The sequence below is a fragment of the Sceloporus undulatus genome, chromosome 1 (assembly GCF_019175285.1).
Source record: "Sceloporus undulatus isolate JIND9_A2432 ecotype Alabama chromosome 1, SceUnd_v1.1, whole genome shotgun sequence".
Taxonomy (NCBI): domain Eukaryota; kingdom Metazoa; phylum Chordata; class Lepidosauria; order Squamata; family Phrynosomatidae; genus Sceloporus; species Sceloporus undulatus.
This window is the reverse complement of record NC_056522.1, coordinates 218,459,457-218,479,376: the sequence shown is the minus strand read 5'-3', so window position 1 is coordinate 218,479,376 and position 19,920 is coordinate 218,459,457. Positions and strand designations below refer to the sequence as shown.

The window sequence follows — 19,920 nt, the reverse complement described above, 5'->3', positions numbered from 1 at the left end:
ATACATGGGATACTAAGGGACTGAGCAGGTGGGTATATTGGGCCTCCTTGTACACTCACACACCATCCACACTTGTCCTCCACATGTGAGTTGGGCTAAATAGTGAACTGCTTGTGAACAAAATCTTGTCCAGAGTGTGACTTGGGCTCTGAACAGACCAGCAATAAATGCCGGCATTGGGGCAGAGTGGGGGTAGGGCAACCGAATGCCACGTGCCCTGACTCTGTCCCCTTGCCAGCATGATGCCATGCACCTCACTGCACAGCAGGAGGCATCATGGGGCTCCCTTGGTGCAGCATGTACACATACTGTGCCGAAGGAGTGCCAAAAAACTGTGCTCTTTCTGCAGTGCTCTTTCCGCAGTGTAAAAAGAAGCCACTTTTTGAGGCTTCTTTTGGTGCCACAGACCTGCTGGTTTGGGGGTGTGGCATGCAGTTATTGCTGTCCCTCAGGGGCCGTCTGTAAAATCCCCTAGTCCTCCTTACTTTCCCTCTTTCCTTCCTCATGTCCCTCTAACTGGTGTTTCCCAATACAAGTTTTTCTGGGCATCATCTTATTCTTGTTATGACCACATGGTTTCCTGTAAAAACATCACATTGTGAAACTCCACAAAGCGCCACTTTTTATGAGCATGATATTTCCTCTAAAAGTGTCACATTCTGAAACTCAAAAAGCGGTCAGATAAAGGAAGTCTGTGCAAAAAATTGCACCATATCTAGAAAAAGAAGCTAGCCTCATTAAACCAATGAGCTATATAGGCTGCAGAATTTGATTTTGGTTCAGGGTACGAGAATTTTTTTCTACTACTGAGCAAAAGGTCACCAGTTCTCTCAAGTTTGGGAGGAGGAGAAAGAATGGCAGGAGACTGCATGCTGTGTAAAAGACATTTTATTTATTTTTTTTAATTTTTTATATATCTTTATTAGATTTTTTTTATATTAAAAAGAAATAACATGTCAACATACAACATGTAAAAGACATTTTAGTGTGCTTTTAAACCATCAATAACTGAAGCCCTCTGGACAGTGTACAAGGTTTTTCTCAAGGAATGAGGTGGAGGATGACAGCAAATAGACAAGGACATCTGTTCTGAGTAGGTGGCACCAGCAAATACTTTATTCTGCCTTGGCTTGGTTATTAAGTTAAATCACTCCTGTCCTGTTTTGAGTTAATTATGGCTAGCAATACTGTTTTGTATTGTATAAAATGCATTACACGGGTATATTTTGTTGTCTTATGTAACCTGGAATGCAAATAAATTTAATTGACATTTAATGTATACAAGCTACTCAACACTTTGGAGGTACAAGGTGTAATTTATCATGGCATAAATGGTAAGTAAACATTTTTTATTTGCATAAATATTCACTCCCTCTCCCCAAGTCAGTACTGGGTAGAAACACCTTTGGATGCAATTACAGCTGCGAGCCTCCTTGGGTAAGTATCTATCATTTATAAGTACATCCATGTGGATGGTGCTGGTTTTGCTTATACTTCAGGGCAGAATTGCTCCTGCCCAGTGAGGCTGGATAGGGAGCATTGGTGAACAGCCATTTGCATGGGTGAATGTTTGTGCAAATAACAAGTGCCAGTTTGTTAGCTTTTGTGTCGCAATAAAAGTACGTGGCACCTTCACAGAAAATGGTAGCAATGCCAGTTAAATTCATTTTAATTCCAGGTTGTAATATAACAAAATGTGACAAAGTCAAAGGATGAAGGTGAATATTTCTACAATACATCCTACACAGACACAACCGAACATCTCACCTTTCTGGTTGGTGACTGTTTCATAAGACAGAGAGATATGTAATTTTCAGGGGCCCCCCCTCCCATTTTAAGTTGTAAGACCTAAGATGAATCTGGATAAACACTGCATTAGAATTTGGATCCTAGCCCAATTTATTGTTGTTTTTGTGTAACTTCAAGTTGTTTCCAACTTATGGTGACCCTAAGGTGGACTTAACACAGGGTTTTCTTGGTAATATTTTTTCAGAGAAAATTTATCTTTGCCTTTCTCTGAGGCTGAGGGAATGTGACTTGTCCTGCATTACTCAGTGGGCTTCCATGCTTCAGTGGGGATTCAAACCCAGGTCTTCAGAGTCATAATTCCACCAAACCACTAAAGCACCCTGGCTCTCAGACCAGTTCACGGACACTATAAAATCCTTGATCTGAATGTCCTCGGAGTCTTGGCAATATAGAAGATATAGTGTAATAATGAAAGTGATCAGCTCAGTAGTTCCTGTTTCCAGTTCAGATGAACATGGTGAGCACTTGTACCCATGCAGATTGTGCTTATGGGCTGTAGCTTTATTGGTTACATCAAGCCATACATTACTTCCTTCAGACAGCCACTTCATATATGGGAGGCACTTACTGTGGAGGATTTCCCAGTGGCTAAAAAATGTCTCCCTGAGGTATTTTCAGGCTCAGCGGCAGTGAAAATGATATAATTGCCATGGTATTTGCTGTAAAAAGAATGACAGACTTCCTATGATTTTACTGATTCTATGGGAGTAAGTAGGAATATAGAATCTTACTTTTTCCCTCAGAGAGTGTTTGCTCACTGTCTAGTTCAGATAACATTGTTATAGGTTCCTCAGCACAGTTTGAAGCATTTCTACTCAAAAGAAAGTCCCACTGCAACTGGAGTTGCTTACTCCCAGGTAAATATTACAGACCCAGTCAGGTTTCTGTGACCTGTTCTTCATCGATAAAAGAGGACAATATCAATTGCCATATTTAAGAATGGTAATGTAGGAAAATAGTAGGCATGAGTTGGAGCTTCATAGATCCCTTTAATGACACTGAAATGTGCATGAAGTTTCCACCTGTCTCCCATGTCTATCTACCACTATCATCTTCTATACCAAGAGAAACTAGCAAGGTATCATATTCAGTATACACCATCAAAAATGAAGACATGACATCTGTGCCAGTTCACTGTCTGACATGGCAGAGCCAGCAGAGTTGTAGCTTGCAAACATGAAGTCTGGTTTCTGAAAGAATATTTCCAAATGCTTTTTAAATAGCATAATGCCCTCCTATTTACTCCTGTCACTATGTAAGAATGTGGAAAAATATACTTCAAACCAATCCAAAGAATTCACATACAGCTCTACTAAAAGATGTACAGTATAGCAAAGCCAGGTTAGTAAAATGTAGAATCAAGTAGTCCTTGGGGATCATTTTGTGAAAAATTGTCACTCTTTTTTATCCTCCCTCCTTTGAAAACAAAGAGATCCTGCAGAGTGTGAGGAACGTGGTGGTGGAGAGATAAGAAATAGGTTTGCTGAGAAAAAAAATCAACCATTCTCTTAATGTACATATGCCCATGAGCTAGGTTGTTTCAAAGGCTGGACATCTCACAACAAAAGCAGCAGATCCACCACTCCTACCTGGGAATCCTCCAGGTGATGAAAAAGTTATAATTTCTAATTGTGTCTGGAATCGAATGTTCTTAACATACGGTAATTTTTCACCAGCAAGGATACTTTAATTTAAGTAGGGTGACAGTTCATAAAAACTGTAGACAATCATTGCTAACATGTAAAAGAATCTGGAGCCCCAGTCTAATTCCATGTCACAAAATGTCCTATTGTTGTGAATTACTTGCACAAATTCTGCCACAGTGTGTTGTCTCTGTAGTCTTAGCACAGAAATAAGTTATTCAGTTAGGCAAAGATTATTGGTTTCCTTTAGACCAAGACTTGGAAAGCCTAATATACCATCCAGTCATAAATAGGCTGTATGAGAGTAGTGTGTGAGTGTGGTATTTGTGAATGAGAAAGAAGCAGGAAGAGGGTGCCGAGAGAGGGCTTGAGACTGAGAAGTGAGCTTGTCTTATTTTGTGGCCTTGGATTTGAAGCAGTGTGCTGAATAAATAATTAAGGTACTTGGCAATGACCCACTGTACACCAGCTAATTAGTATAATAAGTATTAGAGGTGGATTAGAGCCTCTAATAATGACACAGCTAGCATACATCATGGAATACATACCTAGTGTTAAGATTTTTATTTGCCAACTCAAATTTAAATAAATTTCCCAGAGAAAGCTTTTTGTTAAGCTTTAAAAAAGACCCAGGCTCACACAGTCCTAAGAACAAGAACAGGCAGTTAAAATGAGTTTGCAGTAATTAATGATTTTTGAACAGAGAAGCATTTTGAACCAGGGACTTCACAGTTTATATTTTCATCCTTGTCCTAGTTGAAGGCTCAGTCCTTCTTTCATATCTTAACAACTTAATCCTTTTCTCTTTGCAGAGTCACCTGGTGTCTGTAGAAGCTTCTGAATGTAAACCCTTACAGATGCACAAGTCTCTTCCCAGCAGAGAAAATCAACTACAGGCCCTGCAACAGACCTGTGAATTTGACATTCTTGTCATAGGTGGAGGTGCTACTGGAAGTGGTTGTGCCTTAGATGCCGTCTCAAGAGGTGAGTCCTGCTAATATATATACCTACAGCACCATGGATGACCATTCCTTCTCCCCTGTCCACTGAGATCTGAATGTGTTTCAGATGGAGATAAAGCCATCCAATAAATTAGGCTTTAAAGTAAGTTACTGTTGTAGCCAAAGAGCCTGTATTCTTGGTCAGCATCCACATTATTCTTTCTTAACTGAAAAGTATAGAATTTAATGTCCTTGTTCCTTCCTTGTATATCACCTGCTTTCAGATTCCTGTTCTTCCATCCAAAATCTTCCTTGTCCTTTTGTCTATTCATCTTGGGATGGAATAGGCACTTGTGAACCTAGAGACTTTTGGAATACTGGCTTGAATTAAGAAGTAGACTGTTACAAGCAGCAAAACCTAATGAAAGTCAAGCCGATTTGTGTTGTCTTGGTATCCCTGAACCATATGTTTTAAACACGAAAGGTGCAGCAAAGTACTTTTTGTCAGAGGCAGAGAAGATCATAGATTAGAAAAAATAGTTTTGCTTTAAATATTCTTACTTTCTTCTGTTTCCTCAAACCTGAGCTCATTCCTTGTAGAATTCTGTAGGATTTTTTCTTCTTCTTAAGTGAAACAATAAAAATAAAATTCTGGTTGAAATCCTCAAATAACCTGTTCTCCAAAACAAAGATTTTGTCTTGTCTTCTAATCTGTCTTGTGGCCACTTTTGTGAAACATAGTAGTGAGAGCCTATAGCAGTGTGGTACATTGGGCCCTTGCTAGCTATGGATTTGGTATGCATGGTTTTCTGCATCCCTGGATTGAAATTAAGAAACATTTAATTTTTTTAAACCTGTGATTGATGGCTGCCAGGCTGAGAAGCAGTGTCAGGGCAGGGAGGACGGTTTCGACAGGAAGCTCCAGGCACCAGGGACACAATTTTCTTGCTTCTACTGTGATTTGGCTTGGCAGGGCAACTAGCATGTTCCCAGGAAGCAGGAAGAATGGAGGCATGGTGTTGGGAAAGGGCTTACCTCTCCCTCCCTCCTTGCTGATTGAAATCAATCCCATGCAGGAGTTAACTAAGGCAGGCAGAAGCAGCAAGTGCCTGACTGTGAGACTGGGTTTGCTGATGCTGCCTTACACTCCCTCGCTGCTTTTGACTGACTTATTTAACTCCTCCTGGGAATGATTTCAATGAGACACACAGTGGAAAATGGGGGGAATGGAAGGAATCATCAACAAGCCCATCCTCCCAGAGTGAAGCCTGCCTTAGTTAACACCTCCTGGGATTGATTTCAATCGGGGGGGGGGGCAAGCCTTCCAACATCTCCCTGCTTCCTGGGAACACACCAGCTGCCCCTTTTGAGTGAAATCGTAGCAGAAGCAAGAAGAAAGTGTCCCTGGTTCCTGGAGCTTCCTGTCTAAGCCTCCCTTACTGCTGTGAGACTGCTTCTCAGTCTGGCTACTGTCAGTCATAGGTAACTTTAAAATCTAAATTCTGACTTCAGCATCTGTGGTTTTTTTTTAAAAAAAATCTGCCAGGGGTCCTGGAACCAAACCCCTACAGATATGGAGGGCACACTGTATTTTTGATCGTGGAATCATATACATACTGGACTATAGGTTGATCTCATGTAGAAGTCAAAGGCAGGTTTGGGTGACAAAATTATGGATAATTTGAGGGTAAAACTTAGGGCTATGTAATAAAGGATATAAAGGATGAAGCGAAGGAAAACAATGCCAAAAATATACAAAATTCCAGCAGGCATAACTATTGGTGCTCACTCTAAAGGCCTAATGAAGAAGGAAGTGCACTAAACAGTGGCTGTCTGATGTGTAGACGAGGCAACCAGGCAGAGTAAGAAAACATGCACATGTCAAAAAGGATGTAAAGGCAAGAGTTATGGTACAGTATTAACTCTTATATAAAAATAAATCCAACCCCTTCTCTGTGCAGATTGGTGAAAGTGAAGAGTTTAGTCCATCCCAGGAGAATCTAAAAGAAGCATCAACCTCCTCTACTTTCTTGGTACTCCTTTGAGGGGAAGTGGCAACAAGCTACTGCCACCACTATTTTCCCACTCAGTCATTTAAAAAGGCCAGACTTAATAACAATGTGGAGAGAGAAGAAGGGGTTGGTGCTTCTTTTAGGTTTCTCCAGAATAGACTAAGCTCTCTTTCACCACTCTACTTAGAGAAGGGGATAATTCCCTTTTTGATAAGCGTTAAGGTACAGTATGTGCATTGAACTGTGGATAAGTTGTCCCAGTTTTTGGGGGGTCAGTTTTTAAACTAAAATTTCTACCTATATACATGAATATATACTGTAAGCAGGGTCCACCCTGGTTATTACTTGGAGACTGCCACTGAATACCAGGTACTGAAGACTATGGCCCTGTACAGATTGGCAAAAAGCGCCAGCCTGTGGGCAAAGTCACAGTACAGCGACTGCATGCTCAATGCTGTGACCCCGTTGCCAGAGCACCATTTTGGCATGTGCCCATTTATATGGGACATGATGATGCCATGTGGCACAGTGCCCAAATCATGCCGCGTGGAAGAGGCGTCATAATGGCGCGCTGCCACACCTCTCCCTTCCAGAGAGCCACTTGTGCCAGCTTCTTTTTGCTCCTTCCAGGGAGTGGATCGGTGCTGCTGCGTGTGGTTGCTGTGGCACCAATTTGGGGCTAAAAGGGGCGGCTGCTTGCTGCCCATCTGTATAGCCCCTATGGTTGAGAGGAAAGATTGGGCAAAACCACCTCTGAGTTTCCTTGCCCAAGAAACCCCATGAAATTCATTGGGTCACCATAAGTTGACAGGTGACTTAAAGACACACACACTCCTCTCCTTGGAACTCCTTGTGCTTCTTTCCCCGTTAATCTTATTTGTTGGTGTTACTTGCTGTTAGGCTGCTAAGTAGCTGGAAAGGAAATGCACAAGGTTTAATATTGCTTGTTAGCAACGTAATAGGGGCAGTCATTGTTACCAGTCTGCATTTCATTGTACTTCAATTCCTCAGCTACTCTGAGAGTGGGGCATCTGCAAACAGGGAGATCCAGTCTGTCTTGTGGCTCCTTGGAAACAACTTGGGGCAGGACATTTATATTGCAGGCAAATACAGCTTTATAACTATTTATGGTTGGGAATGTTGATCTGTGTCAAAATTGGTAGAACTGTACAAGAAAACAATGTTTATGCTGATCTATAGTAATCCTTGTATTTCCCCCCCTGTATATGTTGATTGTATCAGTAGCTTTCTGAAGTGTAAAATCATCATAGCATTTGGTTAATGAATTGTGTATTGTTGCTCTTCATTCACGGGATTTGCTCTCGTAATAAGTTTGATGCTTCACTTAACAAATTCTGCTTTCTCTGTTTGATACGTTTTTGCCAAATTATTCCTGATTGTATCCATTAATCTTCAGTCACATTTGACAAAAAATAAATTGCTCTGATCTTCTAAAGTTACTAGGAATAATTAGATTTTTTTTTTGAGGACATGAAAGTTTAGGGAGTCCAAGAAAGGCTAATGTGTTTGTTTACAATAGACTTTCACCATAAAGCACTGCAAAATCTTTAAGGCAATGCCGTCTAAAGGAGAACAGAGGCTATTGATCACCTGTGTTTTTTCTTCCTTAGATATGAATAGTCATATTGTTCTCCAGCATCCTCTGTTAGAATCTCTTTGTACCTGTTCTCCTTCTTTCTCCCTGTTTCCTTGTTTAAACATGTTTGCTTGGAAAATTGCCATATGGAGAAAGCATTGTTTATTGTGATATTTACAGGGAATACTACTTAATTTTGTTTTAAAGACTTCTCCGTAACTTCAGAGAGTATTCTGTAGCTATGACTTACCTCCCTCCCACAAAGAGATTACCATTTCCAGTCTTCTAGGTACTTATCTTAATTGGATTTATTTTGTGAATTACTACATTTTATGGAACAGATAAGTAATGGTTTATGTTTGGGTGTCTGTGGCTGATGATCATCTCCTGATAATTCTGTTATTTCACACTGCAATTACTAAAGATTCAGAGAGAAAGAGAGGGAGACATAATACATAAATACATATATAGAATTGAGAAGACACTTCTATTAGGTAACAATTTAATTATTTTCTTCATCACTTTCTTGTATTTTATTGTATGTCAGGTTTGTTGAGCATGCAAATAATATAATATCAACAGGTTACATTTTGTGCTTTCTGAGTATTTGTATTGCCTTCTCTGATCCACTACATCTAATTATTATGATTACTATTAATCTAGAACAGTTTTGTCCTCCTCTTAGTCAAAATGGTCCCAGAGCAGCTGCCACACAGTCAGTGAAAAAATATAATCCCCGCCTACAGGTTTAAACAATCTGAAAGGCATAATACAAAAGCAAAAAGGAATGGGAAGGAATAAGGAAAAAAGTTATTTGTTCAACAGGGAAGATGGAATGGCTATGTGATTCCTACCTTATCACCCCTTTGGTAACAACTCACACTCCAGCATTCTCTTGTTCAGCTGCATGTCTCAAAAGGATGATGACAATAGTCATTCACCATCAGTTCTCCCTAGGAATTAATTAGGCAAATCAAAGGATACAGTCTGTGAATATGGAAATTTCACTTTCTGCTAGCCCACATGTTGAACATGCTACATGTTCAAAGAGCAACATACCAATTTTGAAATTGCAGTGTGTGACTTAATTTTGTCCCCTTGTTTTAATTTTGTCCCCTTGAGATTTTTTATAAGACTAGGTCAAATGTGACAACATGGGAGATCTGTGATCAGATATCTTGACTTCTTTATTTGCTTGATCTGTTGAAGGGATGGTTTGTTTGGATCAGTGCTGTAGTATTGGCAGAGAAAGACTGTGATGCAAGACCTCCTCTCCATGCCTTGAGGTTACCCTTTACCTCTTCACTATTAGAAGGCCCCTCGTCAATGATACCTGCCCAGCATCCACTCTTTATACACTTTTCCTAAATGTATATGAGTTGGGTCCCATTTATCTTCCTCTTATAGATTTAATATCTTCAGTAGTGTGTTTGTATGTGCCTAGATGGTTTTGAATTCACTCAGGCAGAGGCTTCTGTTGTAACAAATAAACACTGACTTTATTGAGTAACATTTAGCAGGAATGTAGCTTAGGTAGAATAGTTCCAAAGGTGGTAGTTGCGGGCATTCCCCCATTTCCTCTTTACAATATCTAATACACTTTCTCTCCCAGTCCATATCCTTCTCTCAGTTCAGTTTCCTTCAACTCCTTGCAACTCTCTTAACTCTTAAACTCCCCCTCAGTTGCTACTCAACTAACACTCGCTTGAATTGCTCCTGCACTGGACTGACTCCTCCCTTTTTAATCTACTCCTTCCCCTGATGCCCCTCCCTCACGGTCAGCCTGAACCAGGATTGGCTGTTAGGAAACCAAGTCTGCCCAGTGACTCCATCACAATGACCCTTTCTTTCTGTGGGCATTTTCCCAATTGAATTCCCTCCCCATTGTTAACCATGATAAAAGGAAGGGGCAGATTGCCCTCCCTCCCTTGCAGCAGTAGCAGCAGCAGCAGCAGCAGCAACAACAACAACAATAATATTACCTGCCTCTCTCCATGGATTGAGGAGGGGAACAATAATAATTAACAAAGAACACCAGTTAAACCACATCAGTTAAAATACACATCAATTTAAAAGGACAAGTACGTTATAGACATATTAAAACAATCCACATTTAAAATTCACAATTTAAAAATCATCTGGATAAGCCTGCTGGAAGAGACTGGTCTTCAATGCTGTGTTGAATTTAGACAGCATATTCAGTGGTCAAATCTCTTCTGCCAGATCATTCCACAGTCTAGGGGCAATTGAAGAAAAAGTCCTCTGGCTGACAGTTGCCAACCTAGCCCTGGCTGCCTGGACTGAATATCCACCAGAGGAACTGTGTGTATGGGTTGGATTAAATGGGAGGAGGTGATCCTGTAGGTAACCTAGACCCAAACCATGTAGGGCTTTAAAGATACTAACCGATACTTTGTACCTTGCCTAGAAAATAATTGGCAGCCAGTGGAGTGATTTTAATATTGGTGTAATGTGCTCACTCCTGGATGTTCCAATAATCAACCTGGCTGCCATGTTTTGAAGTAGCTGAAGTTTCTGAACTTGATACAGAAGTACCTCGATGTGCTTATAGGAGCTCTAGGAGAGGAAATTAAAATAAGAAATGGGCAAAGGATAAAAAATACTCCTTCCAGTACAGTAGTCCTAATGTAAATACTGTAATCTTGGTTGTCACTGTTTTAAGAGACACCAGGAGGTAATGATCCTGGATCTTCCATGTTAGATGTGACTCTTAGGTGTCTAGGAATTTGGCCATTAATCTTAATGTTGTCATTCTTTATTCAAGAGTGTTACAGAAATGTCTATGGTGTGGAAGTCTGAACTGATAACATTGATGTGAAAGTACTGGGTGATTAAAAAAAGAATAGTGCAAAAATAAAACTTTTCTTATTTGGTTTTGTGCCATTCTTTTTTGAATCACCATTTATAAAAGGGTGAAGCATATTTACAACCATCTGGGAAATGCAGCTGCACTCATATTTTCTTGCAGCTGTGATTGGGGGGTCACAATAATCCATACTGTAAAGCCACGCTATGAGGCTGTTTGTGGTCTCCCAGTAGTTTTTGCTGCCTCTGCTGCAAAAGGTTGGATGGCAGGGCAGCAGAGGGGAAAAAACCATCCAAAACAAGATACATTGCCCCCCGTGTGGCTTGTTTTACTGCGCCAGAAAGTTTTCTGGAAACTGGAAGTGAAAATTTTTACTTGAAGCCATACCACAAAATTTCAGCAGCATGTTGGTGGTGAAGAGTTACACCCCGTGCAAGATCTAGAGAGAGTGAAATTGGCTGCCAACCTGTCAAAGTTGCACAACCTTACTATAGACTTTTGTAAAGACTACTAATGGTGCAAGGAACACCATTAATGTCTCTTGCACCATTAATAATGGTGCAGGATCCTGTTTAAAGTAATCTGCTAGCCCTTATTATTTTAGGAATAATTTATTTCATCTTCCTGAGGCAAAACTCAAAATCCCAAAATGAATGAGTGGCAGTAGAGTTCTGTATGAGGAAATGATCGCTGACACAGTATCAGCCCTGAAGTAGGAGAGCTAAGGAGAGCTTCATCAGCAAATCCTTAATAGAAGGCATGGAATGTGAATGTGATGTCTTGGCTTACCTGCTTTAGCATCTGAACCTGAGATACTGTCAAACCAAAATAGTACTACAGTTGTCACTCCAGATTCTCAGCTTTGGGATTCATAGATTCGATTATTCACAAATCCCTAGCTGTGTGCGCTTGTACTCCTCCCTCTCTGTCCCTCCCAGGCTTTTTTTCTGTGAGTGAGAGAAAAGCTGAGGATGGAGGGAACAGCCAGGAGGGTGTGCACACATAGCTAGGGACTCGAGAGTAATTGAGCTCCCTGAGGCCTTGGGACTTCCTTCCTTTGCTTCCAAGGTTTGAGAGAGGTCCCCCGACCCCTCTCAAGTCTTGGGACTGAAGGAGGGAGGAAGAGGCCAGCGCACGCTCCCCTGCCCTTCCAGTGCCCCATTAGCCCCCATGAATCTGGAGGGAAGACTATAGTAGTAATTCTAAAGTAATATCCAGGGACCACTCTTCTTTCCTCTTGAGATCTGTGGCTTATATTACAAGAAAACATGAACATGTGTCAGTAGTACATCCAAAAAACCTTGCCGTTACCAGAATACCATATATACTCGATTATAAGTCAACCTCATGTATATGTCGAGGGCAAGTTTTGGGGTCAGAATTATGGATTTTGATATGTCCCGTGGATAAGTCAAGGGTAAAACGTAAGGCATATAGCAAAGTATCTAAAGGGTGAAGCAAAGCAAAACAATGTCAAAGAACTTATAAAATTCCAGCAGACATAACTCTTTGCGCTCACTCTTAAGGCTGGATGGATGAGAGAGTAGAGGGGGCTCAGTGGTTCCAGGACAGATTATACTCTTGCTTTTCACCAGGGCATAGTTCCTTCTTTTAAATAAGAGTTCAGATACAGTACTTAAATTGACCTGTGGATAAGTCAATTCAGGTTTTTGGGGTCAATTTTTGACCTAAATTTCTAGACTTATACATGAGTAGTCAATTCACAGTGTATGCATTCAAATTCACTAAAATTCTCCTGGTGATTTTAATATTGTTTTGGAAGGGCTGAGGCAACAAGATATCAGTGACTGGTTCATTTGTTGGAATAAAGCTTTCCATATTTCCAAACATACAAACAGTTGCTCATAGAATCTTCTTTCTATTACCTGTACATCACAGAGAAATATAAATGCATATTTTCTAAATTAGGAACACTTAATATTGCTGTGATATAATTTGCTTGTTTCTATATATGCAACTTGGCTTTACTTTCCTTGCAGTTGGCATCAAATCATGGCTATGTCTTGTTTTATGTTAAAAGAAGAAGAGTCCTCCTGAAATGCTTGGAATTCTTTTGTATTTAATCATTTGGAATAAATTATACTGGACATAATTGTAATCTCATTTCAAATGTAATGCTGGTGAAGAGTTCTATGGATACATTGGACTGATAACAAGACAAATGAATGGCTTTTAAAACAAATCAAGCTTGAACTTTCTCATTAGAAACAAAGACTCCTTCTGCACTACAGAAATAATATCATTTGATACCACTTTAACTGCTATAGCTCAGTGCTGTGGAATTCTGGGAATTATACTTTGTTGTGGTATCAGAACGGATCACTGGACTGCAAAAAAAATAAATAAAAAAAATCAAAAGAAAAGAAAAGAAAGAAAAGTAGTCCATATAGAGGGAACTGAAGGAAGCCTTTCTCTGATTAGTGGGAATATATATCCATATTTCATACGTATAGAAGAATGTTCTGAAGAATTCAGTCTCCCTCTTTTTTTGTTACTCTTGTTCTGTACACAAAATTGTCGCTAAGGTGTATTATAGTATAACTAATCCATGTGTTACTACTGAAAACAGATGGAGGGATTTTTATTGATTAATTGGCTGCATTTTAATTGATAAAAATGTAAATTCATTTTTCACATTACTGAAACATTGAAAAAGGTGTCTTTTTGATATATTGAAGGAATAATAAAGTAGCATTTGTTAACTGAATTTTATTAATTTAATGATCACTCATTGTTGAAAGGAAAAGCCATCTTTTATTTGTCATCTCCATTCCTTTTTTTTTTCCTTCTTCCCCTCCCCCCCCCCCCCCTTTTCTTCTTGCTTGCCTCCCCACCCCACTTTCAGTAAAACAAAGGACAAAAACAAATAGTGTGGCTATAAATTGGATACTCCGCAGATCTTAACATTGGCCTTCATCAGTTTATCAATTAAAGCTTTAGTTGTCAGGTGATGAAACAAATTATTTATTATTTTGTTTGAGCTTCTGTCTTAAAAAATCCTTTCATCTAAAAAAACACCCCCCAGTACTTACAAATATCAGTTATAAGACAATTAATGGTATGATAGTGAAGATAATACTTTCATCAAATGTGATGCTACTGGTTGACCACTTCTGCAGTGAGACTTTCTCTTCCTTCCATCCTGAAGCCCTCCACATGACCTGAACATCTATCTGCTGTGAAGAGTTTAGCAACTCTTTGAAGCAAGTTTTGACAACCCCCCCCCCCTTTGCAGGGGGGAAACTGCCATCCCTCTGGTTTCACTGGACATTGTTGGATTCCACAGTATAGTAACGGTTTCCTTCACTTTTATCAATTTAAATATGCAAGCATACGCTAACAAACTGGGGCCCTGATTGAATTCTGAACCACTCTAACGTATTCCTTGTGTAGAGATCAGGAATAGAATTACACTATAGATCTATTGAGAAATACACCCTGTTGAGTTCAGTGGGATTTATTTCCAGTTTTGTAGCCTTAGCACTGTGTTTCATTATTCAGAATTGTTGAGACAATCAAGCAACAACAACAACAACAAACCCCTGAAGGTTTTGGTTGTTTGTTGAAATCTAGGCAACTTTCATACATTTCTTCAACTTCATAGTATTTAGGTGCATATTCTTATACTCTCCTTGCTTGTCTGTGGCCATTTTCATTTACAATGTTAAAAAAAGAGAGATTTCCCTAAAGAAGCTGCTTGCCAAAGAGATGGTGCTGTGTACTTTGAATACAAATTTATCTATGTTCTGAGTAATTTTTCTTGTGATTGTCTCTACCCTAGAGAAGGATCTTTAATGAATTACATACAAATTGTGTAATTTAAGAAGTTAATTTGGTTTTCTGGTTACACAGGCCTAAAAACAGCCCTTGTAGAAAGAGATGATTTTTCATCAGGGACCAGCAGTAGAAGCACTAAATTGATCCATGGCGGAGTGAGATATCTTCAGAAGGCCATCATGAAGTTGGATTTTGACCAGGTAATTGTTTTATGAGGGTAACTGTGAAGGAAAAGTCTAACTGAACTCCTTCCTCCTGATCTAATTAAATTTATTCTCACATTCATGGTTTTTAATACACTCTGGGTTTTGAATGCATTTGTCAGTGGCTTGCTGCAAGTATTGGGCATAATGAAATATGAAAGATATAGTGGTAGTTAATATTTAAACTGTGAAAAATGTTAAATCCTATAGTTTCCCTAACATTTCAAAATAGCACATGGTATATTTTAAAAAGACGTTCTTGTTGCTTGTCATAGAGTCTATGACATCCTGATAAGTGGAATATGAAGATAAGTGGAGAAAATCTGTGTGTGTGTGTGTGTGTGTCAATTTGAAACATTATTTTAAAATATAAAAAAACCAGCAACAAGCTTTTAAAACTATGTACAGAAAATTCTGGTTTTTGTACTCATCTAAGTCTCTATCTCATAGTGCAATCAGAATGATTGCCTTTGTATTCATGGATTCGTTGGTAATACCTTTTCCCTATCAGGCTAGGCTTCTGAAGGCTAGATGTTTTTGACAGTCAGTGACAGCAGGTGATAGACATTGTCCAGTGCTTGTAGGGTTATACAGTTGATTCTATGCAAATATGTTGATTGGCTGCAATGTGCAGAGACAGAGTGTAATCCCAAGAGAGAGAAATAAGGTTTTCTCACAAGTATCCTCACTAGTAGTGTTCACTTTGCAGTTTTTAAAAATCTTTGTAGATTACTATAACTTTGTTAGGGCTGAAAGAGGACAGAAAAGGTTGGGTTAGGTCTCTGATAGACAATACATTTATTGGGAGGGAGGAATCAGATGATAGACAGCACACTTGAACCTTGCAATCTTCTGTGTGCCAAGGGCTATAGCTAGAATAGTTCCTGTAGTCATCCATATGGCTCACTGTGATGACAGAGATCAGTATGTGTTGTAGTTGCCACAGTCTAAGATAAAACAGATAAAATATTAAAATTACAAAGTTTAAAAAACAATGAAACAATTCAAACAATTAAAAGCAATTAAAACTCTTTAAAACAAAAGAAAACAACACCCATATCAATATGTGAAGGCCTGGTGGCATGAAAACGTTTTTATCTGCTGTCAAAAAGAAAGCAAAGATGGAACCATCCTGGCCTCTCTAGGGAGGGAGTTCCAGAGTTTGGGAGCAGCTACAGAGAAGACCCTCTCTCTTGTTCCCACCAAACGCTCCCGAGAGGGTAGTGGGACAGAGAGAAGGGCCTCTCTGGTGATCTGGATATGATCTCAATACTCCAGTGGGCCCATACAGGGAGATGCAGTCCTTCAAATATCCTGGACCCAAGTGGTATTGGCTAGCATTTACCATTAAGATATGTGTGATAAGGAGGTATCTTTCCACATTGAAGGAGATATCTAGCTACATTGAACTGGTAGCTGGGGCAGCTCTGCTATAGTTTAGGCTGAAGGTGACAGAACAGTTAAGTGAGATGTCTCAGTTCCTTGGTTGAAGTGTGCTGTACAAATGCAAGAAAAAGTTTTCAATTCACAATAACCGCACCTTGAATTAACCTCATTGGCTATGATACTCTCACTGAGTGACATATATACTACACCTGGAAAGTTGCAGAGGGAAGATTAGCATTGTCCTTGCGCAAGGATGATATATACAAATTTGTGATGTACTCCATTTTTTTGTAATAAAAAAGCAGGAAACTAACCAGCAGTCTGTTTTGTGTTGGTCCTTTTTCAAAGCAGTATTTTCTTGCAGCCTGAAGTTTCATTCTGATATTTCAATTGTATGTGATCTATAGTGTTAAAAAGGATTGTTCGACTTGTACTAAAAAGAAGAGATTGGTCCAAACAGATATTTTAGTGACAGTTTACTCTTGAGAGGATCTTGCAAAAAGCTAAATAATTCTTGGACCTCATCCCACCCCCTTTGACATTCACCTAACATCTGACTAAATCTACTACATGTCTGTAAAATTGTTACTCTTTGGTGATGCCAACTTCTTATTTCTAGAACCCAATCATCTGTGAAGAGGTCAGATTGCTCTGTCCCCCAAGGCAGGTTGCAGAAAATACTGAAGTTGGCTATCTTGGATGTACAATGATCAGTTGTACAGCATGACCAAAAACAGCTCTCAGAACTGTGAAAAAGTATTAATTACACTTTGCTGCAGTTGTATGGAGTGACAACTCTTGGTTGATGATAGCTGGATCATGGATGTGTTGGAACTGGATCCTTTCAGGCACAGGACCAATACTTTAAATTGATTTTTTTACATCATTGTCGTCATTGTCATCATGATCATCATGATCATGTGGGATCTCATGGAGAATTATTGATCACTGGCTAGTAACATTAGCAGGTATTGAGAATACCAACATAGTAGAATTTGTTCTATACAGTATTGACAAAGATTTCCCAAATGTAGTTGTACTTTATCTAAACTTGGCAGATAAAAGGGACCCTTCGAATAATATAGCATTGGCTTGTTGAACTGTTGCTATTATTACACTTACTCAGGAGGCGTGTAGAGAGAATAGGTTCTTCTGGAACAAGATGGGAGATGACTGAGCTCAAATGTGCTAGGGGAATTGTTTCCTTCTGCAGCTGGCTTTGGCCAAGGACAGGTTGCTGATTATCCAATAGACATAGCCCCAAAGCCAACCCATCTGTTGAAATGCATACAATTTGATTTGAAGTCTTGGTAAGCAACAGAGGTAAGAACAGTGCTTTTTTTAGAAATAAGGGGGGCTTAGAGAAAGTGTAACATAAGGCAACTTAATTGCTAATTAAGGCCAGTACAGACTGGTGCAAAGCGCTACCCTGGGGCCGATGTTAGGGCTTGGGAGAGCAGAGCATCTGCATGCTCCCGAGCCCTACCACGCTGTCTAGGTTCCATTTTGGCATTCATGTTGACACAGCCGATGACGTGCTTTGTGCGCTGCATCCAAATGTTGTGGTATACAAGGGGCGTCACCACACCTCTCCAGGGTGTTAATGGCGCCTCTGTAGTGGCGCACAAGGGAGCCGTGTATCGCAGCTCCTTTTTCATGGCACATCATTCCCATGATGTGCAGTTGTTGTGGCAACAATCTGCGGGAGAAAGGGGTGCTGCCTTGCCACCCCTTTCTTTCTGTCTGTATCCATCCCAAATTAATGCTTTCTCAGAAGGGACAATGCAAAGTGTAGTTTTAATGTTTATACAGAAATTCAGTGTCCCAAGTAATTTTGTGGGAAGGGGGAAGGAAATGTTCAGACCATTTTACTCTAATATTATAGCAGCTGCCTTAGTTATCTGTTGAGTTCCTGGCCCTACTCAAAGTACAGGTTGAGTCTCCCTTATCTGTAATTCCAAAATATTCTAAACCAAAAACTTTTTTCATGGGTGGCTAAAATAGTGACACCTTTGCTTTCTGGTGGTTCATTGTGAACAAACATTGTTTTATGCATAAAAGTATTTTAAATGTTGTATATAATTACCTTCAAGCTATGTGTATAAGGTGTATATTAAACATAAATGAATTTTTGTTTAGACTTAGGCCTAAGGCAGACAGGCAGCAAGGAGCAGTGTTGGGCTGCGATTGGGCCGGGAATGGGCTGCAATCGGCCTGGGACCGTGATGACTGCACAAGCCCACTCTCCAAGTGGGCAGGTGCTGTGGTCCTAAGCCAACCACTGCCAGGAGCAGATTTTTTCTGCTCCTTTTTCTGGTGGCTTCGGGCTGTCTTTGGCAGTCATACAGCAACTTCCAGCCACTTGGGTGTGTGTGTGTGTGCATCATCTGAACTCCACAATCCCAAAGCAACCAGAAGCTGCTTCTTCTGGCCTGTCTATTTTGGGCCTTAGACTCTTTAGATTATGTGTGGTATTTGTTTTATTATAAATAGATTTAGGAGGACTTAGTTTTGAAAAGTAGCATAAAAATCTCAACAATAAAAAATTATTAAAAAATGTACAAAGTTCATTTTTTTAAAAAAGGAGAACTTAGTGGCAAGGATGCTTTATTGCCTATGTAATGAAGAACATTAATTGAATCCAAAGAAAACATGACATTGCTTATTTTTTTCCTGCCTCAAGAATGAAGCATTACTAATTTTCAGTAGTGGTAATCATATGGTGCCACCTCAGCAGAAAATAGCATGGGTCACTTGAACTCCACATAATAAGAGACAAATGTGACTCTGAGACAGATTCCATACATTATGATGGACTGATTGTTTCAAGCAGGCTAGGTGTCTGCTTGTGCCTGGTAGCATTTTGGATTTGTCTTAGCAGTGATCTGTAAACAGAACAAGTTCATCAAAAACTTCAGCAATAAGTGCATAAGACTGGATGCAGCAATGAAACTATGAGTGGACTGCTGTGCAGTCATGTTGTTACAGGATGTGATATTAGAATCCAGTTTGTGGAATTTCATAGACATTACTTGCATGAAACTGCTCATCTAGTGCAGTGGTTCTCAACCTGTGGGTCGGGACCCCTTTGGGGGTCAAATGACCCTTTCATGGGGGTTGCCTAAGACCATTGGAAAACACCTATTTAATTACAGTTATGAAGTAGCAAAAAAAATAATTTCATGGGTTTGGGTCACCACAACATGAGGAACTGTATTAAAGGGTCACGGCATTAGGAAGGTTGGGAACCACTGATCTAGTGTTTTAGTCTGTAGTATTTTCCATGCCAAACATCAGATGTGTTCAAGAGTTTAGAAGATTGTGTTTGCATAGTCCTACAATGGAAGCAAATTCAGTTCAATTTAGCACACATTTGAGGTATGCTATATTCAGAAGGGACAAGCTTGAAAATCTGACACCAAAGCAAGGCGCACTACTTCAGTACAGCAAGTTTTAATTCTTGGCATTGTTTGTAAAACATTCTTAAACTGAGGTGTATAGCATCTTAAAGAAATATGTAGACTGGTGTTTGAGACTCACACAGTCATTTACAGTTTAGAAAATACTGCATTGTTTACAGATTTACTGTATACATCAGATTTTAGGATTATCTCCAATGCCAGATTACAATTCAAAGTATAAATATGGCAAATATGAAAATTTACATAACCCCTGACATTCTCAGTTGTTTGGGTTTTAACTCA

At 39.6% G+C, this 19,920-nt stretch overlaps 1 protein-coding gene and 1 pseudogene across 3 annotated transcripts in view; both read left to right on the top strand.

Annotated features, from left to right (window-relative positions):
* GPD2 (glycerol-3-phosphate dehydrogenase 2) overlaps positions 1 to 19,920 on the top strand; it is a 132,972-nt gene that overhangs the window by 31,702 nt on the left and 81,350 nt on the right. For all 3 annotated transcript variants that reach the window (XM_042464095.1, XM_042464086.1, XM_042464105.1), the window contains exons 3-4: positions 4,265 to 4,436; positions 14,703 to 14,827. In XM_042464095.1, the coding sequence (XP_042320029.1) occupies positions 4,265 to 4,436; positions 14,703 to 14,827 (297 nt within the window). The remainder of the gene's footprint in view (positions 1 to 4,264; positions 4,437 to 14,702; positions 14,828 to 19,920) is intronic.
* LOC121920122 lies at positions 16,392 to 16,504 on the top strand (annotated as a pseudogene).